Here is a 27,199-nt window from a genome sequence, read left to right as displayed (position 1 = left end):
AAATAATAAACGTGTTCCCTCCAGAATCCCCACCCTACACATCACAGCATTTACAAAACATTTTCAATCTAGAATATCTTTTTTTTAAGTGAGAAGGTAAAACTGGAAGTCACCAAAGTTTTTAGGCTTATTCAGACTCAGGTCTATTTATGATTTTTTTTAATGAAAACATTATGAACTGAGAATAACAGAATAACTGAATATAACAGAAAATGTTGTCCGAGTGTCCAATTTCTAAATATTAAGCATATTTCAGAGAGTTCAGGTTATCAGACACACAGCTGCCACTGGTCATGTAATTACCTGAGTAACTGCACCTTAGTTGTTCTGCTCGTAGCCACGTTCTGGCTTCCGGCCCTCGGCTCCCGGCTCCTCTGTGCATCTCGACGTCCCCCTTGTGGTCAAAGCGCCCTGCGCTCTGCACCGCTCTGCTCCACACGGTCCCAGGCAGTCGAGGACCGGTGTCGGAGTTTCTCCAGCAGCATGGCCAGCTCTTTGGTCCGACTGTGCCATGTGTCTGAGGAGACGGCCGTCAGGGAGCGAGGCCAGTGGAGGAGCAAGACGGAGTTCATCCTGTCTGTGGCCGGGGCCATAATTGGACTTGGGAATGTGTGGAGGTTTCCATATCTTTGCTACAAAAATGGTGGTGGTGAGTACTGGAAACTATTATTTTCTGATGTCTGTCCCCACTTATTAACAGTAGCATGAGATGCAGATGCAGCCTCTCTGTCTTGTTTATAAACTGGTTATTGGTTCATTCTTCTTCATATTTGTGGCTTTTTCAGTTGTAACCAACATGTTTGTTTACTCAGCTGAAGTTCACGCCAGCTCGTTGTTGTATCGCTGTTTTCCTTCATCAAATTAAGCTGGAAACTGTGGAAGTGTCTTCTGTTCCGTCTTCCCTCTGTTTCACAACTGATGATTAAGGATTTGACAAGTTATGAAAGGCTAGAAAAAAAAGCAACTGGCCGTGTTTGTGCAACGAGCGGAGACACATTCTTTCATAAATCCTTGCACTTTTCCCATAACCTATGAAACACCTCAGTCCTTAAACCTGAGCCCATGTTATTAAGTGTAACAAACCTGCCGGGCTCGTTATAACGTCTTCATTTGAGATTAATCTGATCGGGGATTTCTGTCAGATCAGGCGGCTTAGGGCGACTTTTTAGAGACATCGTAGAAACAACCTACCAGACGTTCAATCTAAAATGATTAAATGGTTTTGTAGCTCTGGTTTTTCTTTTTATCTCTAGAAACTTCCTTTTTTGCTTTTGGGCTTTGACCCCGTGTGCATTGTCTTTTTCTGACACTTGCAGGTGCCTTCTTCATTCCTTACATTCTGTTTCTGGTGACCTCTGGCCTTCCGCTGGTCATACTGGAGACGGCCCTGGGCCAGTACAGCAGCCAGGGGGGGATCATGTGCTGGAGGAGGGTGTGCCCCTTGTTTGAAGGTGAGGCCACGTTCACCTGTCTGAACTGTGCTTTGGCCAGTTGAGGAACAAACAGATGTTTCCTTCTAGGTCTAGGCTACGCCGGTCAGATCATCCTTTTCTATGGAGCTATCAGCTACATCGTGATCTTAGCCTGGGCCTTTTTCTACTTCTTCTCATCCTTCTCTGGAGAGCTGCCTTGGGCCACGTGCAATAACACCTGGAATACAGGTAAACAGCTAATGTAGAACACAACAGATCAAAACGCAGCTGTAACATAATTATGATGACAGAATAACTTGCAAATACTGTAATACTGTAAATAAACACAGGAAACAGCACCTGTCTTTATGCAAAAACAATATAACGTATTTATTAATATCTAATATAAATGAAACCTTTGAAACCCGATTGCTGATCATTTGTGTTATCAATGACAACAATTGAATCTACTGTATATTTCAGATGCATGTGTGGTATTAAACCAGTATAACGGCACCAACTGGACCTCGTCTGTGAATTCATCGCTGTCTGTGGTGGAGTTCTGGCAGTAAGTGTTACTGGTGTGCCGTGACATCAGCTGCTGCCTTCTACCTCTGACATGAGAACTATGGTTCCTGCATCAGTCATCAGCTCAGCTGAAGCTGAGTGGCTGACGCGCCCTCCAGCTCTCTCATGTGCATGTACAAACAGAGGCTCTGTTGCTTCGCAGCTCTTTTGATTTATTAACGTTTCACGCATGTTTCCCTCTAAAGTCATCTTTAAAGCGATTTAATTAACACCTGTAACCTGAAGGTGTGAAAAGCCTTTAATTGCCCCGTCAAGCAACTTTCTCACGAACGGCTCGCTGAGTTTCGTAACACCTTTCATAACTCTATTAATAACGGGGGTGTTGGAAATCAATAGTAAAATCTTTGACCTTGAAAACAGTCACGTCAGTCTGATCGGTCTCTGGTGCTGACAATTTAAAAGTCCTTTTCCAACCAGCAAGGACGAGGTCAGGAGTCTGATCTATGGATGATGGTTGAGGGGTTCAGGACACACTGAGCTTCGACCATCTCCTCGACTGGACAGTCCCACCCCCAATTTAAAAGCAGTCCCAAAGCGTCCACCACAGACGTTGTTCTCTGGTCTGAACACACTCGACTGAAGGACATGGACCAGCTTACTTTAATAAATGGCACTGGCCCCGCTTTGCAGGCGGCGGGTGTTAAACATATCCCCCGGTATAGAGGTCCTGGGAAAGGTGCGGTGGGAGCTGGCGCTGTGTCTCCTCCTGGCCTGGGTCGTCTGCTACTTCTGCGTCTGGAAAGGAGTGAAGTCCACCGGAAAGGTAAGACTGTCTTCAATCAGTTTTGGCCTTACTTTCACTCATTTTAGAAATCAATTGTGCTGAACTTGCTGTCTTGATCCGAACAAACGCAGGCGACGTACTTCACCGCCACGTTTCCCTTCGCCATGATCGCGGTGCTGTTTGTCAGGGGAGTAACTCTTCCCGGAGCCCTCCATGGCATCAGGTACTACCTGTACCCCAACCCTGCGCGGCTCGCTGACCCACAGGTACCGGTCCGCTGCTTCCCGTTCCACTGGAACCGCCCTCTAGAACGAGCCGGTGTGACGTGTCTGCTGCTTCGCAGGTTTGGGTGGACGCTGGCACCCAGATCTTCTACTCCTATGCCGTGTGTCTGGGATGCCTGACTACGCTCGGCAGCTACAACAAGTACAACAACAACTGTTACAGGTGCCTTTGAGAAGTTCAGGTCAGTCAGTCATGATGTGCACTGTGAAACACGCCTATTAATATAGTCTTTCCTTCAATTTCTGATTTGCAGGGACTCTTTTTGTATTTGCGTGTTGAACAGTGGGACCAGTTTTATATCCGGCTTCGCCATCTTCTCAGTTCTGGGCTACATGTCCCAAAAGCAGGGTGTTGACATTTCTGCAGTCGCTGAGTCAGGTATGATCAAAGTGTCGGAGCTGCTCACATCAGGAAGTGTTTGAGCCCCCGGTTGGTTTCACTCTGCAGGACCCGGCCTTGTCTTCATAGTCTACCCACAAGCTGTGACGCTCCTTCCTTGGCCTCAGGTCTGGTCTGTGTGTTTCTTCACCATGATCATCTTGCTAGGAATAGACAGTCAGGTCAGCTTACGCCTCTAAAACCTGCCCTTTGACATTAAAACCCCCCTCTTCCTCCAGATGAATGTGTCATTCTTTCTGTCATTCTCCAGTTTGTTGGGATTGAAAGCATCATGACCTCTGTAACAGACGTCTACCCTTCCCAGACACGGAGAGGCTGCCGCAGAGAGCTCCTCCTGCTGCTGCTCTGTGCTGTTTGCTATGGGTTTGGTCTGTTGCTGGTGTCAGAGGTGAGTCATAGTTGGCCGTCTGAGCAACTCTCATGAGTTAAAAATATAAAACTACTAACTGAAATATATACTGTTTGGCTCCTAGGGTGGTTCATACATTCTGCAGATCTTTGATCATTATGTCTGCAGTGGTCCTACTCTACTTCTCATGGCAATCTTTCAGTCTGTGATCATTGGATGGATTTATGGTAAGATTCCTGCATTCCTGATGTTAAACATTTTTCTCTCTGCCACTCGCTTGCAGTGTCCTTGTCCTTTCTCTCCTGAGCACCCTGATCTGCTATTCTGGAATAACTGTTTATATATTATATTAATAACATGGAGCCAATCAACTGGTCCCTCAGCGCAGGGGGTGAAGTTTTCTTACAAAGAAAAGAATCACAGGGAGAGCTGCTCTGCCCCTCGGGGACTTTTGTCTCCAGTTTTGTGCCGGACGCGTGGGATTCCTGGTGCCCTATGTATCTGGTATCACACTGTCCATCGAGGATGCAAACGATCTATTCATATTTTGGACTTTGATAACAGGGCTACTCATGATTGGCTTTGGCGGTGCCCTGCTTTTTCAGAAGATTGGGAAATCTGTGGCCGGCTCATTAGCACGTCCACCGGCCTTGGAGAAAAAAAATGCCCCAGCGGTCCATGGATACTCAGCTGAAGGAGGACGGCCCGGATTGATGGACTGACAAATAACATCTCAGCTCGTTTAGAGGAATACCATCAGAGGATGACCTGGATTGAAGGACTGAGCAGTGACATTTCAGCCTGTTTGGAGGAGGACAGGAGACAGATAGATAACATCTGCAGACAGACTGAACACTTGGTGAATATGGTGACAGCCTTGTCTGACAGGCTTGAGGAGATGTCATGGGTCCCCCCTGAACCCACAAGAGGTGATGAAGCCCTGAGTCCTGACCGTTTGGACCATTGATCTGGACAAATTAGTCATGGATTGGTAAAATGCTAATAAAATTGGCTGTGTATTATTCCATCCCTCCCCCTTTCCCCCTCCCATCCCGGGTCCAATCTAGCTCACCAGCTGTGCTTCTATCTTCTTGTTCTTATTGTGTCTCCCTTCAATGACAACTGTTGGACTGACCTGCAAACATCCTGGTCGGCCTTGGTCATATAACTATAAACAGCATTTCACTATACTGATGCAGAAACACCCCCCACCATCCTTTTAAGGTCTGCTCTCCGACCTTATCTATCTACCCTGATGTATTCATGAAAAAATCCTACTTACTTACTGTGTGTGTGTGTGTGTGTGTGTGTGTGTTTGTGTGTGTGTGTGTGTGTGTGTGTGTGTGTGTGTGTGTCTAGCTGGTTTCTGATGAAATTTCTACATTGTGGGACTAATAAAGGCATTCTATTCTATTCTATCCTATTAAATGTGCATCATCATATGGTGCCACTTACTGTAGTCATCGTCAGCCACCACTGCACTGCAATAGTTCCTCTGCTCCACAGGTGCCGAACGCTTCACAGACAACATTAAAGACATGACTGGGCACAAGCCATCACTGATCAAGTACTGCTGGATGTTTGTCACCCCGCTTATTTGCTGTGTAAGTGTCCAAAGCTGCACAGAGTGTCCAAGCAATGGTGCCTAAACATGTTTTAAACCTCCAGTGTTGTTTTTGGTGATTTGTGTATCTTTTAAGGGAACCCTTGTATATCTGCTTGTGAAGTACACCCCTATGAGGTTCAACAATTTTTACGTGTATCCGTGGTGGGCCTACTGGATCGGCTGGTTCCTGGCCATGTCGTCTCTCACGATGATTCCAGTCACCATGGTCTACAAACTGGCCCACAGTAAAGGGACACTCTGGCAGGTCAGTGGACGTCGTTAGTGAGGGACTGATTGTTTTACAACCGCTTGTCTTCACTGGTGATCTTGTTTAGTAACATTGACATTGTCCCACAGCGTCTCAAGGCGAGCTCACAGGCTGATGATGACCTTTCAGTGAAGGTGAAGCCACAGGAAAGGGCGAGCATCCGTGCTCCACTACATGTCTGTGATGGTGGAGGAACAGCATTTACTGAAATGCCAGTGCTGTAGAAACAAGTTTTTTTTTTTAATCAAAAAATCCTAATTATGTAGATGAATTAGAAGCCATATATATTTACAAGTTCCCGTTTACAGTGATCTTCTAATTTAGACATCAATGTGGTTTGGGGTTAACTGGAGTTTGTAGTTGTCATCTATTGACAGAATCTGTTTCTGGGGTTTTTTACATTAGGACAATAATTGGAGGGAAATTGCTTTTAGACTTTTTATTTGCTGGAAGGTGTATTAAGTTACCTTTGAATGAAGCCAGAGCCTGTCTCATCTTGTTTCAACCTCTATCACCGCCAAAGCTTTTCTCCTCATTCTTTCCTTTGTTCAGGTTCTAATTTTTGAAACTGTCCAGGCGTGAGCAGCCTGAGAAGTCATTAATAATAACAGTCTGTGTCATTCATAAGGATGCATGTGCCTTCATCTCTGAAACTTTACAAAGCATCATTGGGTTTAAACTCATTATCCAGGGTGAATCCCAAAGCCAAATAAAAACAGTACAAAAACCTTCAGAAACACTTGCTTTCTCAAGATTTACTATATTTGTACTATATTAATTTGAGGTTTCAAATAAAAATTAACAAATTAGTTTCTCATTGGTATTTTCTTCTTTACTTATTTTATAACCTTATTTTCAGAATTTCATCATTTTAACCAGTTCGTATAATATTTTCTGCATTCTAAAGTGTAACAATACAGTAGGTAGATGTTTTCTTGTTCCTTATAAAATACATGTTTTCAAACCGTTTACTTGAAGTTACCTGATACTTTTCCAAGGGTGATGGGAAAAGTGTGCTATACTCCTGAAAAGAAGTAAAACATTGCACTCCACTCACATTTATAAATTGAACACATATTTATTTAAAAAAAAATAAAAAAAACAAAAACAGAAATCTGCTTAATTTGGAACAGTAGCTCTAATAATTTTGATATCATCAGCCGGGCGATCCTGACCATTTGTCTCCACCATCCCAATCCGGTTCAGCACCCCCATTCCCTGGTATACCCTTCCAAAAATACTGTGCTTTCCATCCAGCCACTGAGTGGGTCCCAGGGTCAGAAAGAACTGGCTACCATTAGTGTCTGGTCCAGCATTGGCCATCGCCAGAATACCAGCACCTAAAAGACACAAATTCACAAACTGATTTTGAGGAATTTTCCCGTTCCTCTAAATGAAGTGTCAAAATTATATTAAAATTAACTATATTAGGTACATAAAGTAAAGATGAACTCCTACACCCTGGTATACCTCAGTATTACCCAAAAGTCATATACAGCCTGCTATGACCTGTGATTACCTGTGAATTTCAGTTCTGGACTCAGTTCATCTTCAAACTGTTTACCGTAAATGGAGGCACCACCACGACCTGTTGGGATAACAAACATAATATACTAAAATAAAATGACATAATGATTTAGTGATGTGACCAAATGCAAAATCCTGCAAAAATTTACTGCAAAAAAGATCAGACACCAAAGTCAAATACCACGTAACATACCACAATTAATAATTTATTCCGTTGGTCGAAGTGTTTAATGTTCTGTTGACTCGTGAATCTTTGCATTTACCAGAAAACACAAAAAATAATAAAGCTTTTATTTATAGACAGACAATAGTTTTCTAGAAACTGCCTTATGGCTCTGGTACCACTCTAGTGACGAACGCACCTGTCCCTGTGGGATCTCCTCCCTGTACCATGAAGTCTTTGATGATCCGGTGAAACCTCGTGTTGTTGTAGTATCCTCTTCGGCACAGCTCTGCGAAGTTCTTGCACGTCCTTGGTGCGTGATTCCAATACAGTTCCACCACAACGGTCCCCATTCTGCAAAACACAAGATATGCGCTCAAGATTCCTGAAGCCTTAACAGCAGCAGATACTAAGTTCACGCTGCAGCGGAGCTAGCTCTGCTAGCATTCAAAGCTACAAACACTTACGTCGTGTCCAAAGCCACTGTTGGAGGCTGCCATGTGTCTGGCGGTATCCCTGACATTGTCCCCGGAAAATACTAACATTCAAAACGCAGCAAATATGTTACTTTGATTAAGGACTGTATCAATCTTCAGGCTAGCACATTAATTCAATACAATACAGGGAAAGTTTCTTCTTCTCTGCTCGCCGTTCATTTCCTCTGTATGTTAGAGGGAGTCATTTACGACCCATCGCCCTCTACTGGACACAATTACACCTCTCAAAATCACTGCGACTACAAAGCAACGCAATGCAATTGCCAGAGCAGCTACAAAAACAGCACGATGAAAAATGAAAAATTGTACATAATTAAAAAGAATAAATAGGAACATGTAACATATTTACAACACACACACACACACACACACACACACACACACACACACACACACACACACACACACACACACACACAAAAAAAACAAACGACCCATCGGGCTGCATTTGACCCATCCCCTGCAGAGAATCGTAATACTATTCTATACTGTTTGTCTGTTCGCTTATGCTGAAGACAAATTAATTTCGATCTTATCTTTTACATTGTAGATTAATTTAATGTAAGTTTGTTTAGTAAATAGTATTTGTAATGAAATAGTTTTGTGTAATGTTGTAATGGTACGTTCTTGGATTACAGATAAGAAAGTAAACCCCGATTAAAATCGAAATCAAACTCTCCTGATGAATTTGGATTTACGAAGTGGTGGAATTTATATAGTTTTAATCGTAACGTGTTCAATGCGGATTCAATTTACCTGTTGGAGCAGTAGCACGTGCACAACTCGCATTTTCTTCCGGAATAACTATGAGTAGAAGAAGAAACTCACGCCAACCGCCGTTAAACACCGCAGAAGAAGAGTTGAGTCGCTCTTGTTTATACTCTTCCACTGAGGTCGTTCGTGCTCGTCTGCGGTTGAGGGCGAGGTAGCGCATCGCGGTGTTCTGTCGGGTGTGTGATTGTTTGGTTTTCGTTTTGGGTGTAGTCTGTCAAAGCATTCGTGTTACGTGGAACGTCTGCTCTGACTTAAGTTAGTTGTTAATCAGCCACACCGATGCAGCTGTGACTAAGGCTAATTAACTGCTCGACCGGAGAGTTTGGAAAGTAAAAAATAATTCACCGTTAATTTTCAGAAACCTTACATCTGTCTTGTCATTTTGTCGTTACTTAATTTGTTCTGCTGCACAAACCCCGTATGAATGAATATTTCAGTTCTTGTTCAAAGGTCCAGCTTGTTTCCTGCGGCTGGTACTTTTAAAGAAAGGCGCATTTATTAGCATAAACTGGCTGCTTCCTTCGCTAATATTAATTGTCTTTAGAACAGTTACTGGATGGAAAAATGTGCCTTGGACCCGCTGGATTTTGAGGCGTGAATCTGCTGTGCTGGTTAGATTAGGTGTCTGAACCAGTTTCCCTGGAGTGCAGCGTTAATTCATTCATTCTGGCAACTGGTGCTGTTTGTTGTGTTTTGGCAAGAAACCAAGTTTGTAGGAAAAGTAATTGTGTTGCTAGGTTAGTTTTCTTGTGTCTCTTAAAACCCAAGTGGAAATAAATTGTATTGCTAAAATAAAGTGGACATTTCTATAATATAATTGTGCAGACACTTGAAATCATTTACATTTTTATGCATTGAATGGAGTCTTGGCTTTAACTGAAGCTTAACCTTGCTTGGAGAGTTGCAGCAATGTCTCCGTCCTAGCTGCCATGTGATTAATTAGATGAGGCAGTGTAATCCAGTTAGGAGGGTAGCATGCCTGACTAGCACTGCTAAGCTTGTCAGTCAGAATTCTTGAGTGAGCTTCTAGGGGTAAAGAATACAAGTCTTTATTTTGAGTTGGATCTATACACCTCTTGTCTCAAACTACAGTTGATAGCAACAAGTTGAACTCACCTTTCGTCTCCCGTTCCAGCATCATGTCTATTGTCAAGATCCATGCCAGAGAAATCTTTGATTCTCGTGGGAACCCCACTGTGGAGGTTGACCTTTACACTGACAAAGGTAGGGCTAAAGCTGGTGTTTGTCAAAACTGTGCATCTTGGATGATTAAAAATTAAATCAATATTACCATATTAATCTCTCTTAATCTTTCATATAATTTTATTGACTATCAGTGTTTATTTTCCATTGTTAGTCATTCATTCTTTTTGTTTTTTTATCTTTCAGGCTTGTTTAGGGCTGCTGTACCAAGTGGTGCATCCACTGGAATCTATGAAGCTTTAGAGCTTCGAGACAATGACAAGTCTCGCTACCTTGGAAAAGGTCTGTGCTGCTTTTTTCCATTTGAGAGTAAAGAATCTGTTAAACTTACAGAATTTAAAAGGAAAATCTGTCTTTTTTTATGTTTCTGTGTCTTTCTTACTAGTCATCTTCTCTCTCTCCTTGTTTGACATTTGAAAGGGTTAGTTGTTTTTTATTGGCATGTCCTTTTTAACTGTAAAAACAGCTTTATACTTAATGACCCTATTTTTAATTACTAAGTTAAACGGCAGATCATTAAGTGGTTTTGGCAGATGGTTTTAATTGTGCATCAATTGTATGTTAAATAAAAACTGCATTTACATGTTAAACAAAATAAAAGAATGTGAAAGGAAACTAATAGATTGAAGCAGGATAGAAAACTATACTATACAGTTGCATGAGACTGTTTACCTACAGTAAACACTGGGTGTGTCTACCAGAAATGCATTGCACGTGTTGAAATGTGAATTATCTGGTATTTAAAGTGTCTTTGCAATACTGAACTTTATGTACCTTTGTCACAGGAGTCTCGCAGGCTGTAGACCACATTAATTCAACTATTGCACCTGCACTTGTCGGCCAAGTAAGTGAACGATCCTCTCACTTTTCTATAGTAAAAGATATGGAATGTCGTTTTGATTTTTCTAACACCATTAACTGCTCATTTGCTTTTTCCTCAGGATGTGTCTGTGGTTGAGCAGGAGAGAATTGACCAAATGATGATCGACATGGATGGCACAGAGAACAAATGTAAGGGACAAAGGTCATGTTCTGACTGGTTATTCCTTAGCACCCAAATATAGCGCAGGGCAGTTTATAGACAGTTTCTAAGCAACATTTCTCAGTAATATTTACTGTATAAGCATGATGGTCACAAAAACAGAGTTTTGTCATTTCTAGGCTTTGCATCACAGTTTTTATTTTATTTCTTCCCAAACAGCCAAATTTGGAGCAAACGCTATCCTCGGTGTGTCTCTGGCTGTTTGCAAGGCAGGTGCAGCAGAAAAAGGAGTTCCTCTGTATCGTCATATTGCTGACCTTGCCGGAAACCCCGAGGTCATCTTGCCTGTGCCGGTGAGGATTTGGTTTTGTCTTCATTTTAAATTATTCACTTTATGTTGAAAGTTACTTTAGTTTTATAGGTATCTACCATTTTTCCACTCTCCATTGCTGCCAGGCCTTCAATGTGATCAACGGAGGCTCCCATGCTGGTAACAAACTTGCAATGCAGGAGTTTATGATTCTGCCCATTGGTGCAAGTAGCTTTAAAGAAGCCATGCGGATTGGAGCAGAGGTCTACCACAACCTTAAGAATGTCATCAAGAAGAAATATGGACAGGATGCCACCAATGTAGGTGATGAAGGTGGCTTTGCTCCAAACATCCTGGAAAACATGGAAGGTATGCTTCCAAAAAATTGTTAGTTGTTTGCACTATATGTCTGTAGTAATTTTTTGAATTTTATATCATGTGTTGCCAGCACTAGAGTTACTGAAGGAAGCCATTGCCAAAGCAGGATACACAGATGAAGTTGTGATCGGCATGGATGTGGCAGCGTCTGAATTCTTTAGAGAAGGAAATTATGACTTGGACTTTAAGTCTCCTGACGATCCGAGCCGTTACATCACTCCTGACGAGCTTGCTGATCTCTACAAGAGCTTTGTGAAGGATTATCCAGGTATCCTCTGACACTAACTTTTTACACGTCCCTTGGCATGAAGACCGTAGGTTAAAGGAAGGTTTCATGATCCAGCTAATCGGGAGTAGGCGGAGCAGGAAGAGTTGGAAAAACAGGAAAAACAAGCAGGACAGTGGCTCTTCATGACTAGATTTATCCATTACTGCTGTATGGCATTAGAAGAAACTACGATGTGATAGAAATATTATACACAAATATAAGTTATATTTATAGTTATAAGCACAGTCAATTATGGTATTAAAATGCCTTTTGGGGTTTTGATGGATTCTTCGATGTATCCACAACTGAATGTGAATTCAGCTTTTTACATTTTAAAAACGTACTGATTATCAGTTAAATTTTGTCTTGCATGTTTTCCCTTAGTGGTTTCCATTGAGGATCCCTTTGATCAGGACGACTGGGAGGCCTGGACCAACTTTACTGAATCCACAGACATCCAGGTTGTTGGAGATGATCTAACAGTGACCAACCCCAATCGCATCTGCAAGGCTGTGGAGGAGAAGGCCTGCAACTGTCTGCTGCTGAAAGTCAATCAGATTGGCACCGTCACCGAATCTCTCAGAGCGTAGGTCGACCTCTTAAACTTGGAACAGATATAAATATTTAGAACGATCGAACATAACCCTACTTGATTCCCTCACCAGATAGACTTAACTGAATATAATGACTGTTCAGTGCAATTAACAAACACAGTCTAATTGTTTAAAAATGCTAACTTGTCAATTAATGACAAATTACAGGTGTAAGATGGCGCAGGAGAGTGGCTGGGGTGTGATGGTCAGCCACCGCTCTGGGGAAACCGAGGACACCTTCATAGCAGACTTGGTTGTTGGCTTATGCACTGGACAGGTAAGGCAACAACGCAACAGTTTATTGTGCAAGTTAGTTTTTTTTTTTTTACATTACATTTATAATGAAAACACTATAGCCCAATAGATATTGAATGCTGTTTTAAACCACTGCATACATTTCAGATCAAGACTGGAGCACCCTGTCGCTCTGAGCGTTTGGCCAAATACAACCAGATTCTGAGGTGAGTCTCATTCTTAGATTCAAAATATCTGCATTTTAGAAATTGTGTGTATTAAAATCTTTTTTTTTTCATGTAGAATTGAAGAGGAGTTGGGAGACGAGGCTCGTTTTGCTGGCAGAAACTTCAGAAAACCTCTAATATAATCATTGGATAATAACAATGATATAAACAGCTGCTTGATGATGAATGCATAGAAAGAACATGCTAGTTACTGGAAATTGGGCACTTTATTATAAAGTCTTCTACTCTATTTTTATCGTGGAGTAACGGTAGACCTAACTTATCTAACATTTAACTTAACTAATTTATTAATGTAACAAACTGTATTCATTAAAGATGCACTTGGACACATAGTTAATAATTGTTTTTTTTTTTCTTGGTGTTGTACTGTCCTATGAGCCCCCACCCCCTTTTTTTTTAAACACATGAAGCGACACAAAATGGTTTAGTCTGATTAGGTTAAGGGTTGACCTGAGCCTCCTTAACATTCAGACAAACTGTTCAGTTTGCTTTATTATTACTGGGTTTTCTTATTGTGCATGTGTGGGTTTTTTTTGTTTTGATTTTTATGGTAATACTCAGTTGAAATGGGAGCTATGTCCTTTATGCTGGGAAATGTTAACTCCAAATATTATAGCAAATATGTACAGTATGCCTGTACATTGAAAGAATGTTCTTATTGAGCAAAGACTGTGCAATAGAAACCTATCTACAAGTTGTAACTATTGGACATGCATGTAGGAAACTGGTACCGCATGAAACCGATGGTTACATAAAATAAGCAGATTACAGCAGGAAATAGATATTTGTATATTATATAATTGATGATCTAGTTTGATTAACAGGGAAATAGTACTTTTTGCAAAATTAGTAAAAAGGAAATAAAAAAAATGTTTAGCTTGAATGATTTGTTCACAACTTTACTCAGCTGCTTTTACAGCAGCTAATTTCATGCAAATGAACTGTATGACACATCAAACGTCATGCACATGCTATAATATACCTATTTCTTTATTTGTATTCTTTACAGAAATTATAACTAAAGAAGGTTAGAAAAGGGCTATTAATAGGCAAACTGAGTAATATGCATAGCTTGAGTTAATTACTCATATCTGTATATTTCATTATTTATCTGACTGGTATTTGTCAAAATCTGTATGTGTATTAGCACTATAATGTCCTAACTCAGCATATTTAATTCGATGGTATTTGCTTTTAAACCTGCTGAATGCGGTGTGTGTGTGCGCGTGTGTGCGTGCGCGTGCGGTAGGTACCGTTCACTACATGTAATGGCTCGGAGCAGCGCTTCGCTTCATGGACGCCCGTGCAGCAGCAGCAGCTGCTGATGAGCAGGCGGCACATGCTCAGTTAAATACACCCAGACAACTTTGAAGGCTTCGCTGTGGCTGCTGAGGTCATTGCACTGGGAAAAAAAAGAGGCAGAGTGACTCCCTCTACTACACCGCCTCCATTTTGAATAGCCATGTAATAGGCGATTCGCATAGTTTGTGTGTATCGCCCACTGCGCTGCGTAGTGTCAACAAGCCCCATCCAAACACCCTTCGACATGGACGACCTGTTCAGTCCGCGGAGGTAACCGGATTAATTCGCCGATCCAACGTTTCGCGCTGCACTCGTGACGGACCAAAATGCGCGTTTGGCGTTTTTCTGCGGCGCTACTTTGACAGTCGTCCGTGCGAAATAATCGGAGTGTCAGTGGTCACGAAGTTCACGTCTGGCTAACGAGCTAGCCAAATATCAGCGTAGCACTCAACGTTGCCGTCGCTAGCCGCTAGCAGCGGCAGAAAGCGGCTTTTTGTCTGCGCTTTCGTGCCGCTAACGTTTATTCAAGCGCGCGGCCGTGTAGTGTAATAGCAGTAAAGTAGGTTGACCTTATGCATCCGACGCTGCATTTGTGTTTATCGTGGGTTTACACGTCGCTAAACGCGGCGCCGCGTTAAGCGATGCGCGTTCAGCTCGGCGGCGTTATTTGTCATCGATTGCACACTTTTGGCGAGGATCGTCCGGCTGCTGCCAGCGATTAGCACGCTAGCACGCGCCGTCCCCGTAATGGTGACCGTAAAAAAAAAATTAGCAGCTCATGTATGATTGATTGACAGTGTTTTGCGGCAGCGGGCGTCGGGTTTCATTCATGTAATATAAGGAAAGCTCGCAGGTCACAGCTGAGATTGGCTCGCGGCGCCGGAGGGGCGGGAGGTTTGTCTGTCTGCCGCTGAAATCACCGACCGGAGGACGGGGAGCTGCGCGTCCGTCCGTCCGTCCGTCATCTGCCTGCAACCGACGGGTCATGTACAGAACACGCAGACTTGAAAACTGTACAAACACGAGTGGACCCGATTGGCCTCCACCTCAGCGAGCGCCCTGCTGGAGACACAGGTGTTTGGTCTAATAACGACTTATTTGTTGTTCTCTTTAGGAGCCTGAACAACACACAGGGCGAGATAAGAGTGGGTCCAAGTCATCAGGTATGCATTTCTACATGCAAAAGTCGAGTTTGAAAAAACTCTACGCATGTGTACTTGATTTTGACTTGACTGGTGAAATTAAATCTGTTCAGTCTCAGCGCACAGATAATTTATTCATAAATCACAGATTACAGGAAGCATTTGTACGCCTGATTGTGCCACAGGTGTTGGGGGAAAAACAATCGCACACAGGTTCACTGGAGTTGATGTTTGTTGATTCACAACGTTTTGGTCCCTTGGTCCTTAACGTGGTCCTTAGGGGGTTTTATTAGCCAACAACCGCTATCTAGTCAGAGAAATCACATTATTCACAACACACTACAAATATGAAAAAACGTATGTTTAAAACGGAATCATTTTATGTAATAGTGGTGTCAGTACTTCACAATGTTAAGTTGGAGTTCAGTTAAAAGTTCAATACACAATAGTTTAATAACCAATAATGTTAACGTATTACATTGTTTAATAAATGTAGCATGAGAAAGACCTGTACAAAAGCTACAGTTTGCAGACCACTCTTTTCTGAACTAGAGAAACGCCACACAACAGGAAAAGGCATTGCCTTTAGGTGTTTTGATGAGCAGATCGATTTAAGCCCCGCTCGCTGGCTGTGAATCCACTAGACCGTCTGCTTTATTTGCACAAGGAGTTAATTGAATGTGAGCCAGACTTTGTCTGAGGGAGTTCGTAGGCTAAAGTCTGTTTAATGTCTGTGCTGACATCCTGAAACACATCCTCTGCGTAATGTCCACAGAAGTTCAGGGGTTCAGTACATGTCTAAAAAAGTTTTTACTACCTATTGTCTGTTTTATTTTTGCTTTTATCACAGGCCAAGCTCCCAGAGCTGCAGCCTCGTCCTGCTCCTGCTTTACAGAGTCAGACAGAGAGCGAGGAGCTGATGTGGACCCCGGGGGTCAATGACTGTGACCTCCTCATGTACCTTAGAGCTGCAAGGTCAGGGCCTGCACTTTATGGCTTAGAACCTTGCCTTCTAAACAAACTCTGTTTTTATTGTGTTATTTTTGGATCTATATTAAGATTTTGCAATTTACCTGCGTGATTATACACACACACATTTTGTGTCATTCTTGTAGGAGCATGGCAGCTTTTGCAGGGATGTGCGACGGTGGATCCACAGAGGATGGATGTTTAGCAGCCTCTCGTGATGATACCACGCTGAATGCTCTCAACATGGTGAGAATCACAGCTAGAATTTGTATGCACCAAACCCCATTAAATCCATAGAACACCAGTTTGCTACACATGTACTCACACCATGTTTTCATTCCTCAATTCTAGCTACATGCAAGTCATTATGATGCAGCAAAGGCTCTTCAGCGCTTGGTTAAAAAGCCGCTGCCGAAGCTTATAGAGAAATGCTGGTCGGAGGATGATGTGGTGAGACAGCTTTTGCAGTGCTGACATTTTGGTTGGGCAGTGTTTCTGGAGACAGATAAAATTATTGTAACACAAATGGAAAACTGTTACATGTATTCATGTATCAGTTGGAAGCAAGTCTGCGTTAAGGAGTTTTTATCTATTATCTGTACAGTCATTTCCAGTTAGCTCAGTACCAGTATAACTAATAAAATTGTTATTTTCTAGATTCACATTATCTGTGTTTGATTCATGGTGTAACATTGTTTAGTTAAAACCCTCTCTCTTTTTTAAAATCTTTTTAGAAACGATTCATCAAAGGCCTCAGACAGTATGGAAAGAATTTCTTCCGCATCCGAAAAGACTTTCTGCCCAGTAAAAAGACTGTAAGACTTTTTTTTTCTAAAGAACAACTTGTCATTCATGCAGTGACTTGTGACATCTTGACTGGTTGTTTCTAAAAATCAATGTCTTGCTCATCAGGGAGAGCTGATCACTTTCTACTACCACTGGAAGAAAACCCCTGAGGCTGCAGGAACGAGGGCTTACCGGCAGCAGCGCCGGCAGCCGTCCTCTCGTAAGGCAAAGACCCGCTCTGCTGCGCCTCCCGTGAGCACTCCTTCCCGAAATTATTCAAGTAAGCGCACCATTGTTTCTGACAATGGACTTTATGTCAAAAGAGCTTTGTGACTGCAGATCCATTTAAGATGATGTTTTCTTTAGCAGTGGATGCAAGTTCTGCCAGTGAGGATGATCTCGATAGTGAAGACAGTGAACAAGATGTCAAGTGCTGCAGCCACTGTGGTGCAACAAGTTAGTACAAGTTGTTCAGTATTTGATGCAATACACATTTTTCTGTGTGTTGCATTTTTGTGTTTTTCTTTTCTTTTCATGTGGAAAAAAGGTTACTAGTAATTTTTTTTCTAACAGGGTCTAAAGATTGGCACCAAGGGGGAAGACACAATCCTATACTGTGCACAACGTGTCGCACATACGAAAACAAACATGGATGTCTGCCACCCTCTCTGAAATCTGCAGGCGCTCCATTCATGTTTAAACCTGTTAAGGAAGAGGAGGAGGTGAACAGCAAGCATGGCATGAGGACACGGAGAAGCAGAGCACCGGTTAGCTCAAGGCCGCAACACAGTTACACTTCACTATCGAAAAAGAACATTTTTAAAATTTATGTTTGTGCAAATGCAAATTTAAAAAATAAATATTACAAAACAAATCATTTGATTTTTATCTACTGGTTAATGGGCTTTCTTGCATTTTAATTGTACCAACTTTGGATTATTTTTAAAGCAGCTGTCATCTTTAAGAAGTGGCCACCGGAGGCTCACAGGCTCCCCCACCAGTGAGGATCAGCAGCTCTGTAACCAGCCTTCACCCAGCAGAGTGACTTCTAACTCTCTAAGATCATCTTCCATGGACAACAAGAGTGAGTCCAAAAACAAGAGGACAAACAAGGTAAACAACATTACCCTGTCACAAGTTGACTACTACATATCCCTACTGTTGCCCTTGATCAGTCATTTTTTGCTTTATTGTTATTTAATTGTTGTTACTGTCTAAATGTGCTTTGTCCATAGAAAATAAAAGAGGAGATAACCTCACCAAAGACAACAAAACGTACAAGGGAGAGTCCAGTGCAAGAGCTTGATGAGACTGAAAAAGTTACACCTAAAAGGCCAAAGACGCAGGTGAGGGAGCATTTCACATGTTGTAATAGCTGTTGCTGTGGAATCACTGACAAAGGTGGCGTTGGTGCTAATCCATCCTACTTGGTTTGTGTTTACCGCATCCCCAGGGCTCTCGGTCAGAAGCTGAAGCAGAGGAGGAGAGCTCTTCAGAAAGCCGCAGCGCACAGGATGATGGCAGTAGTGACACCAAAGACATTGATCAGGACAACCGAAGCTCCTCCCCCAGCATTCCCAGCCCCCAGCCAGGCAATGAGAGTGATTCTGACTCATCTGCCCAGCCGAACGCTGTCCCACCGGAGCCTGTGGCCCCTGCTGCTGTGTTGGCTGACACAGTCCTGCAGTCCCTCCCCTCTCAGGTTCCCCCCGCCACTCCTCAGTCACCGCAAAGTATCCCCACTGCTGATCCAGGTCATAGCCCCTCTCTTCCTTCTTCAGACCCCCCTCAGCAAAGCACTGCTCGCCCACAGCTTCCCTCACACACTCTTTCTGCTCCGGCTCCTCTACCACTGGGGCACGACTCTTCTGTTCCTCCAGCTTTTCAGGTCCCACCTGCTCTCAGCTCTGCACATGCCCCACGACCTTCACCATTCTTTAGGGAGTCTCAGCTCCCTCAGCCTCCTCTGTCTGGCCCACAAATCAAGCCTCCACCCACAACCCCAATTCCACCATCGCACAAACAGCTACCACACCAGTCTCCTACACCTTTCCCCCAGATGCCTTCCAATCTCCCCCCTCCACCTGCCCTAAAGCCCCTTAATTCTCTGCCCAACCAGCATCCGCCAGGTGCTCCACCTCCTCCTCTTCAGCTCATGCCACAGTCAATGCAGTCACTTCCAACCCAACTCCCAGTGATCTCTCAGGTGCAGAGCCACCCTGGCAAAAGCATGACTGCTTCCCACCCACCCGCTGGAGCCATAACCTCTGTCACCTCTGCAGCGCCTTCTGCTATAGGCCCTGTGCCAAGCCTTCAGCCGTCCCTCCCACCCCTTTCTCTGAGACCCTCACCGAGCAGCACCTCAGAGGGGCAACACATTCAGATTAAAGAGGAGCCGCTGGATGAGCTGGATGAGGCTGAGAGCCCACCTCCTCCTCCTCGGAGCCCCTCACCTGAACCCACCATTATTAATATGGCAAGCCATGCCAGCCAGTCTGCACGGTAGGTAGATTTATATGTAGAGGTAATGTTGTACATAATTTGAAAACTACACTATTCTTAACATTTCTACAACACATACAATGTATGTCACTCTCATGATGTAAAAGCATTGCTTTATTATTTTTCATAATGATTGTTTTATAAATCATTGAACTATTATCTAAATCACTAATTTCTGAGTTAGCTGATTCAAAACACTCAGTTTTAGATGTTGAGTGGACTGAAAGCAGCTCCGACATTTGCTGTAGTCACTGTAATGCTATCTCATTCTATTTCTCCTGTACTAGGTCACACCAACAAACCTGTTCTTTCTTCTAGGTTTATCAAACATTTGGATCGTGGTTACAACACCTGTGCTAGAACAGACTTGTTCTTCACTCCGCTTTCATCCTCCAAACTGGCCAAGAAGAGGGAGGAGGCTATGGAAAAGTCTAAAAGGGAGGCCGAGCTCAGTGCTCGGCAGGAACGGGAGAGGGAAAAGGACAGAGAGCGTGAAAGGGAGGCAGACAGAAATGCTGTGAGTGCAAGATCTGTTTTTGTTCTTTTTTTTTTTTTTCTTCCCAGCATCATTTAGTCACACAAACCACACAAGGGTTGTCTCTCACTCTGTGTTTGCTTACAGAGAGCCTCCAACTCGTCTCATGACAGTCGTATGAGTGATGTCCAGATGACAGCTCAGAGTCATGGACGCTCCTCCTTTGAGCAGCCGCCCACCACAGTAGCTGCAGTCCACCCCTACATTGGCCCAGATACACCAGCTCTGCGCACCCTGAGTGAATACGCTCGACCCCACGTCATGTCCCCCAGCAACCGCAACCATCCTTTTTACGTATCCCTGAGCCCCGGTGACTCTTTGATACCATACCCCATGCCCGGTTTGTACAGTGCCGAACCCAGCCTGAGAGAGCGTGAGCTGAGGAATCTGAGAGAGAGAGAGCTCCGTGAAAGGATGAAGCCCGGCTTTGAGGTAAAGCCTCCAGACCTTGAAACTCTGCATCCCTCAGCCAACCCTATGGAGCACTTTGCCAGACATGGTGCGTTGGCTCTTCCACACATTCCTGGACCACCCCACCCATTTGCACCTTTCCATCCTGGGCTGAACCATTTGGAGCGGGAGAGGATGGCATTGGCAGGTCCCCAGCTACGCCCAGAGCTGGGTTACGCCGAACGACTCACTGCAGAGCGACTACATGCAGAGAGGATGGCCTCTGTGGCAACTGACCCTGCTGCAAGGCTGCAGATGCTCAATGTGACTCCTCATCATCACCAGCACTCTCACATTCACTCGCACCTCCACCTACACCAACAGGACCCCCTCGGTCAGGGTAAGGTTCCATACTCAGTCTGATCAGCAGTAATAATGTACATGTTGCTGTGTGAAGTTGAACTGTATTGAATGTAGGTCTTATCTTTTGATACAGGTTCTAGTCCTCATCCTCTAGTGGACCCCCTGGCAGCAGGTCCTCGTTTAGCCCGATTCCCCTTTCCTACTGGCCCAATACCCAACCCTTTACTCAGTGATCTTCCTCATGAACATGAGATGCTGCGCCACCCACTTTTTGGTGGGTAATCTTAAATATTTATTTGCAGTCCACACTTTTAGTTTTGTCACCATCCGATTAATCTTTTGTATGTTCCACAGGTGCTGCATACCCACGAGAGTTGCAGGGCCCAATTCCTCAGATGTCTGCTGCTCACCAGCTCCAAGCTATGCATGCTCAGTCTGCAGAGCTGCAGAGGATGGCTATGGAGCAGCAGTGGCTGCATGGACATCACCTGCATGGAGGCCCTCTACCAAGTCAAGAAGATTATTACAGGTAAGGTTGTTGAGAGTGTTGTGTCAAATTAGAGTGAAAACACCAGGAGAGTTTCAGTCATCTAGGATATCATTATCTGAAAATGCTGCTTGGTAACAATTGGACTATTGGGTCTGGGTGAGGTATCTCTCCCAAGACAGCTTCTTTAAAACTAACATATCAGCTTTGAAAACAGGACCTTCGCGTCACTGTGGAGGGAGGTGTTCTGATTCAATCTGAGTCGACACATAGTGCACAGTTTCATTAAAAAAACACTAGCAGTATTTGTTGATACGATTCAGTGTGTTTCAGATTAATCTTATCTCCTTCACTGATAAGTTGATCCACAGAGTTGGATGTTAACCCTTCCCCATCATCAAAACTCAGACACAATACATTGTTGTTTTATGTACATCTTAGCCTATGACTGTTAAGGTTAACCATGTAAAGTCTATGACAAATGGTCACTAAATATTAATTTGTGTCTCTTACAGCCGCTTGAAGAAAGAAGGTGACAAGCCATCTTGAGTGCCAGGTGGTGCATGCCCTAAGACCCTACACTTACCCAATAGAATACTGTGTAATTTTGAGACTTTAGGAGAATGTGTGTTTTTTGTTTTAATATATTTTAGAAAATACTTTGTGAAACTGTATGTGCATTCCTTGTTTAGCACTTAATAGGACTTCCAAAGTCCGTCTGAGGTCTTCATATCACTTAAGACTTTATACTAGTTTTATTATTACAATAATGAACAATCTCACCTATTCGTGTGAGATGTAAAGTGACAGATATTCTCGAACAGACTGTAAAACAGTTTCTTATGCAGTGGTATCAATTTGCTCAAAGCTCTTCTAAAGGATATGAAAACAGACAGACCTAGGTATCACGTTGTAATATCCCTATAATGCTTTCTAAATAATTTCCTTGTACAGAATGACATTTAAATCAGTGTTTGAATGATTGTAACAACCAAGCATGACTCAGTCTTCAGTTTTCACCAAACTAGCATAGCAAGTTGCATTGTGGTGTTTTAGACTCTGTAAGTACAGTAGAGGTTGGATTTAATCTTAAATCTGCTAAATATTTCTCTAAATCCTAAAGTTTTATATATCAAAATATCTTTTCACTATATAACCGAAGCTTTTATCCGCAAATTTTTGAGATTGTAAATACGTGTATTACATGTTCACAGTATTCTATATGAATGAATACTAATGATATAGCAGTAGGTGTGAACACTTGACCCTTTATTCAGTATGGTAAATTCCACATGTAAATGAAGTAAGTGTATACATGTAAGTATATAAGTAGTATTACAAGGTGATATAATTATTAATTGGATTATGACCTGCCGTTATAGACAAATTTGATAAGAACAGCATATTTTCCATCATTTTGAAAAACAGAATTGGAGAGGAACTGAATCTGTGGCATTTTAATTAATCTATACAAAGAACCGCCTCTAAATTCAATATTTATGTGACCTAATACAAAAGTGTATCAAACTGTATCCATTGCATATTTATTTCAATAAAAAATTCTGCAGTTACAGCATATTATCTTTGCACTTGCCATTAAACAGCCAACAGTATCTCCTGCACCCGTCAACTCAAACCAAGAGGAACGTCGCATATTGATGATGTTAATGGTTCAAATCACTGAAAAATCAACTGTGCACATTTTGTTTGACAAAAAATATAAAGTGTATTGATAAGATACTAGTTATGTAGTTCTTCTCAGTTTAAGCAATAACATAAACCACAGAATTAGCATGTAACAAAACATCTAGAAATGCAATTCATTAAATAATTAATAGTCAAACTCAGCAAGAAAACATTAAAATGATATTAACATGTTATTTCTGAGACAAAACATGATTAAAAACCTGTCTGTAGGCTAAACTGTTGCAGTTACTGCATGTTCCTTTATTATTATGGAGAATTGTTGTTTATGAGCACACAGTCTTGCTGCTCAAATTAAGTTTTAAATTAATTGTGTAGTATTTGTTTAATTCTCACAAACAACTAAACATGTTTTACACCTTTACAACCATATTTAAATATGAATGTCTTCAGTAGGAATGAATGAGCAGCAATGAGATACAGGTCATTAGAAAGGATTTGCACACAACAAAAAATCATGTCAAACATTATAAGCATCCTTTGAATTAAAGCTGACTTCTACTTTCACACACGTCCCAACTGCTAAATTACTCTACAGACAGGTCTATTTTGTAGATGGACCCAGTTGGAAATCTGTGGAAATGCCATGATGTTCAATGATGTTGTGTGAACACATCTATCAGGGATCATCTTGAAGGGGAGTCTTCTTCACATACTGCCTCAGGAACTGGATAGCTGATAGCGCACTCACGTTTGCTAGCAGAGCTGAACAGGATTTCATCAAATGGTTAGAAATAGATTTATACTCTGCTCAACGCTCAGGAATTCCTGACATCACCTATCCTCAACAGAGCTGTGCACACTGAACTGAGACAGGAAGTCATAGATGTCATCATAGGAAAAATGCATCTTAAGCGCCTTTAATGTTTTTTGCTGCACAATCAGTGTATCTGCAGAAAATCACTGCAAGAGTTTTTTACCTGCTTTCCAGGCATCAGCAGCCTCAGGATTGGAGGACCTCAGCACCCAGGAGGCAAAGGCAATGCAGACCAAGCACATGTCCGACTGCTTCAGGGTAGACAAGACGCCCTCTTGCCCTGAAAGACGCAAAATCATGAACAAAAGTACATTTCGATCTGCTCCAGTGTAACTTTGGCTGGACTTTTTTTACTTGTGTGCAGCGTTTCCCAGATCGTCCAGCGCACTCTCCCTGCAGCAACAGCAGTGTCTGGTGGTTCCTTTCTCTTTTCTGAAGCCTTCTCGGCGTCGACTGGAAACACCCAAGCGCCGGACCGCCGGCACCACGTGCCGCCTGTGCTGTGGAAGCAAATCCTTTTGATTGACAGCAGAGTTTGCCAAGTGCGAGACCCAGCTGCCTTAGCGTCATCAGCCTGCGTGAAAGAAGGAGGCGGGACTCTGACTGGAGAGATGTCCCCGTCCTCGCTGTGCGCATTCAGGAAAAGATGATTTGGTTTTGGGAATGTGAGTGTTGTAGTGGTGGCATGAGAGCGAGGAAAGCTAAAGGTGGGTTCCTGGGAATCATGGAGGGCAGAAAAGGGCATTTCATCCTTAAAAGTGCCGTCAAGCACAGGAGTCGCTGAGATGTCCTCAGGATCGTAGACCGTTCCACGTGCGCCATCCTCTGCTCCACCTTCAGTGAAAAAGTGTTCAAACAGTTCTGGGATGGATATTTGGTAATGTTTGTCTGTGCTGGATAGAACTGGTGTTGGTGTTACTGGTTCCAGGCTGTTTTGTATCATAGTGACTGGACGGGGACTTAAAACTGGGCTGCTCTCATTATCGCCCAACGAGGGCTGTGAACGGAGCTCTTCTGTGTTCGGAGCTTGGACGTTTTGCTCAGCTGTGGTTTTTGTCACCAGCGCATGTGACTCTCCATGATCCAAACGTTGGCCTGCACAGTCCTCTGAAGGCACCGGTGACCACGTGCACCAGAGTTCCCCACGACACAGGAATGGAGACCCACTGGTCCTGGGATGGTTGTTGTCTAGAGGATCAGGACTGGGGTTCTGCCAGTACTCCTCCTCCAAATCAGAGGTGGACAACTCGCAGCTCGAGCAGTCGGGCTTGGATTCGTCAGGCTGTGTGAAGTAGTCTGAGTCAGCAATGTCTGACGTATCCGTCGGCCCATCGGACGAAGTGCACTCAAATCCGTCAGCAAGAAAGGTGTGACTTACTGTCAAACCGCGTGCACCCGGTGTCCCTGGGTCTTGTGTGGGGTCGCGGGGGGCGGTCCCGCCCATCCTCAGCAGCAGGATGTCGTTTATCGTCAGCTTTTCCATCTCATCCCAGAAAGCTGACATGGCGTAAACAGGTCCGGTGAGGCCCGCGGCTTCTGCACGTGCTGCAGAGCTGCCGGCCGCAGGGCAAGGTGTTGCGGTCAAGTCAGGCCTAAGCTGAGGTCCCGTGGAGCCACCAGAGGCTGAGGGACGGATCTCCTGGTCCCGGAGCGTGGGTGAGTGTGAGCTGTCGTCTGGCCTTTCGTTGGCTCCGTGGTCAGCAGATGGGAGTGGGGTGGGCTCGGCACCGGCGCCTTCATAACCCTCACACCTGGTGGCTGCCGCGTTGCAGGAGAGCGAGCTGTCACAGTAGTACAGTCCTCTGTCCTGTGCATCGTTGGTGTTTGGTGAGTGGCTGGTTGCTAATAACAACAGCTCTTGGCTTTCTGTGACATGGTCTTTGTGGCGAGGCAAAGGTTCCTCTGCTGACTCAGCGGCAGACAAACTGTGAAAGTCAAGCTCCTCCGGCTCTGGAGCCTCCGTCTGTGAAGGATCATTGAGGCCAAACGCGTGGCGGGACACGTTGCCAGGTTGGTGCGTGTTTCTGCCCATCGTTGGCTCAGCGACATCTTCTATTAGTGAATCAGTCATTAACAGCATTTCTGACATCGTCTTATCTTTGCACCACATTTGTTGTAACTCATGATTTGTTTTAGAACTTGGAGCATCTCCTGATTTTGGAAATAGGGTTTGCTTTGATTGCTCAAAGCCCCTCATGTTGCTCCCTCCCTCAGAGTCATGCTTTACCTTCTCAAAACATTTCTCCGGCTTTGAGCTCCTGGTAAAAGGCGAATCGGGTCCATTTCTGGAATTATCGACTTCTTTTTCCAGCTTATTTGATAATGCTGTGCTGTTGTCAGTTGCCTTTGCCTCCTCTGCAGCCTGAGCGTGCACCTCGGTGGTGTTGAGAACGTTTCCTGCAGAACAAACTCTGCAGACGTCAGAGTCCAACTGCATAAGACTCTTCTCATCTTCTTCTCCCCCCGTTCGGCTCTTGTGGAGCTGCACTGGACTGGAGATTTCCGAATCCTCCGAGTCGCTGAGGCCTGAGCTGTCATGGCAGGCGAGTGAAGGCTTCGGCAGAGTGCACTCCTCACTCTCCTCACAGAAGCACGTCCAGTCGTACTCTGCAATTTGAATGCTGTGATCTAAATCATCCATTTTGACACCTCACATGCCTTTTAATCTGTAAAGGTTAGAAAAGTAACGTATTTAGGGGTTTAATATTCAATACCTCACAGACTGTAGGGAAGCATTGTAAACTAAAAAACTGTTGTAGCAGGTGAGATATGTTGAAGTGAAGGCTAGAGAGCAGCAAACACCAGAGCACCTTGGTCACAAGCTCAACAGACCCCCAAAATAACACTGCTCTGACAACAAGTCATATGACCTGATATGAAATGTCCAAGAGCAGGGTACAAGGTGAAATGACTAAATCCATAGAAAAACATATAAACAGTAGAGTATTAATGTCACCACATTTTAAATTATGTCAATTCAATTATTTCCTTTGGCTATTAACTATCATGTATTCGTCATAAGCACTAATGCTGATGCTACAAAGTCATTCATTTCTAAAGCAGCTGGACACGTAGCACCTGAAGTAAATAATGTGCGTTGGAGCAGAGAAGCACCTACCTGTTGCCCAAGCACAAAGCGGCCAGTTTGAAGGTGTCATAACTTTCTCCCTGCAGGGACATGACAGCTCTGATGTGTATATGTCACACGGGCCTCCAACTCTGCTGTTATAAATAGAACCCAGTCACATGGAGCTGTTGGTACAAACGTCCTTCCTGTGCTAGCAGAGGTTTGACGTTTCAGTCCCCCAGAATTCAATCCCTCTTACATTTATCACAGCTGCATTTTGTTCAACAGATGTTTTATATTGATCATCTTTATCAAAATTACTTACAAACACATCCACAGGATGAGTTGAACTTGAATGTTTTCAATTCACCAGAACCCTTAATCAGT

At 43.5% G+C, this 27,199-nt stretch overlaps 5 protein-coding genes across 13 annotated transcripts; 3 read left to right on the top strand and 2 right to left on the bottom strand.

Moving 5' to 3' along the window:
* The first annotated feature begins 332 nt into the window (after positions 1-332).
* Positions 333-6,440, top strand: slc6a11a (solute carrier family 6 member 11a). 2 transcript variants are annotated; one of them, XM_055508731.1, is made up of 14 exons: positions 333-649; positions 1,317-1,451; positions 1,521-1,661; positions 1,896-1,980; positions 2,631-2,763; positions 2,856-2,990; positions 3,068-3,171; positions 3,263-3,387; positions 3,457-3,569; positions 3,713-3,796; positions 3,882-3,984; positions 5,264-5,361; positions 5,458-5,628; positions 5,721-6,440. In XM_055508731.1, exons 1-14 carry the CDS (start codon positions 484-486, stop codon positions 5,853-5,855), a joined length of 1,728 nt encoding a protein of 575 aa, XP_055364706.1. In that variant the 5' UTR covers positions 333-483; the 3' UTR covers positions 5,856-6,440. The 2 variants fall into 2 exon arrangements, with proteins under 2 accessions (XP_055364706.1, XP_029007712.1); XM_029151879.3 differs by having other exon boundaries at positions 357-649; positions 3,659-3,796.
* A 249-nt stretch (positions 6,441-6,689) lies between these two features.
* On the bottom strand, positions 6,690-8,801 carry ppil1 (peptidylprolyl isomerase (cyclophilin)-like 1). 3 transcript variants are annotated; one of them, XM_029151903.3, is made up of 4 exons: positions 8,647-8,801; positions 7,521-7,675; positions 7,151-7,219; positions 6,690-6,971 (listed from the first exon to the last, which is right to left on the bottom strand). In XM_029151903.3, the coding sequence occupies exons 2-4, from the start codon at positions 7,672-7,674 to the stop codon at positions 6,751-6,753; spliced, it is 444 nt and encodes a 147-aa protein (XP_029007736.1). In that variant the 5' UTR covers position 7,675; positions 8,647-8,801; the 3' UTR covers positions 6,690-6,750. The 3 variants fall into 3 exon arrangements, with proteins under 3 accessions (XP_029007736.1, XP_029007735.1, XP_029007734.1); XM_029151902.3 differs by having other exon boundaries at positions 8,575-8,726; XM_029151901.3 differs by lacking the exon at positions 8,647-8,801 and adding an exon at positions 7,789-7,993.
* eno1b (enolase 1b, (alpha)) lies at positions 8,610-13,140 on the top strand. Of its 4 annotated transcripts, none has more exons than XM_029151892.2 (12): positions 8,610-8,677; positions 9,728-9,816; positions 9,982-10,077; positions 10,581-10,639; positions 10,737-10,806; positions 10,997-11,130; positions 11,234-11,456; positions 11,536-11,733; positions 12,118-12,319; positions 12,495-12,603; positions 12,729-12,787; positions 12,864-13,140. In XM_029151892.2, the coding sequence occupies exons 1-12, from the start codon at positions 8,625-8,627 to the stop codon at positions 12,928-12,930; spliced, it is 1,359 nt and encodes a 452-aa protein (XP_029007725.1). In that variant the 5' UTR covers positions 8,610-8,624; the 3' UTR covers positions 12,931-13,140. The 4 variants fall into 4 exon arrangements, with proteins under 4 accessions (XP_029007725.1, XP_029007726.1, XP_029007727.1 ...); XM_029151893.3 differs by having other exon boundaries at positions 8,637-8,768; XM_029151894.3 differs by lacking the exon at positions 8,610-8,677 and adding an exon at positions 8,695-8,743.
* Positions 13,141-14,123: 983 nt separating this feature from the next.
* rereb (arginine-glutamic acid dipeptide (RE) repeats b) lies at positions 14,124-22,860 on the top strand. Of its 3 annotated transcripts, none has more exons than XM_029151865.3 (17): positions 14,124-14,380; positions 15,225-15,273; positions 16,103-16,227; positions 16,368-16,467; positions 16,573-16,671; positions 16,956-17,036; positions 17,134-17,287; positions 17,374-17,463; positions 17,581-17,774; positions 17,959-18,120; positions 18,243-18,353; positions 18,461-19,509; positions 19,828-20,026; positions 20,132-20,834; positions 20,931-21,071; positions 21,152-21,326; positions 21,800-22,860. In XM_029151865.3, the coding sequence occupies exons 1-17, from the start codon at positions 14,355-14,357 to the stop codon at positions 21,831-21,833; spliced, it is 3,492 nt and encodes a 1,163-aa protein (XP_029007698.1). In that variant the 5' UTR covers positions 14,124-14,354; the 3' UTR covers positions 21,834-22,860. The 3 variants fall into 3 exon arrangements, with proteins under 3 accessions (XP_029007698.1, XP_029007696.1, XP_029007697.1); XM_029151863.3 differs by having other exon boundaries at positions 14,126-14,380; positions 17,956-18,120; XM_029151864.3 differs by having other exon boundaries at positions 14,127-14,380; positions 17,377-17,463; positions 17,956-18,120.
* LOC114856156 (PPARGC1 and ESRR induced regulator, muscle 1) lies at positions 22,807-26,987 on the bottom strand. Its single transcript, XM_029151870.3, has 4 exons — positions 26,864-26,987; positions 24,100-26,411; positions 23,909-24,025; positions 22,807-23,693 (listed from the first exon to the last, which is right to left on the bottom strand). Exons 2-4 carry the CDS (start codon positions 26,384-26,386, stop codon positions 23,608-23,610), a joined length of 2,490 nt encoding a protein of 829 aa, XP_029007703.1. The 5' UTR covers positions 26,387-26,411; positions 26,864-26,987; the 3' UTR covers positions 22,807-23,607.
* Between the last annotated feature and the right edge of the window lie 212 nt (positions 26,988-27,199).

The sequence above is a fragment of the Betta splendens genome, chromosome 5 (assembly GCF_900634795.4).
Source record: "Betta splendens chromosome 5, fBetSpl5.4, whole genome shotgun sequence".
In the NCBI taxonomy this organism is placed as follows: Eukaryota; Metazoa; Chordata; class Actinopteri; order Anabantiformes; family Osphronemidae; genus Betta; species Betta splendens.
This window is presented reverse-complemented; position numbering and strand designations above follow the sequence as displayed.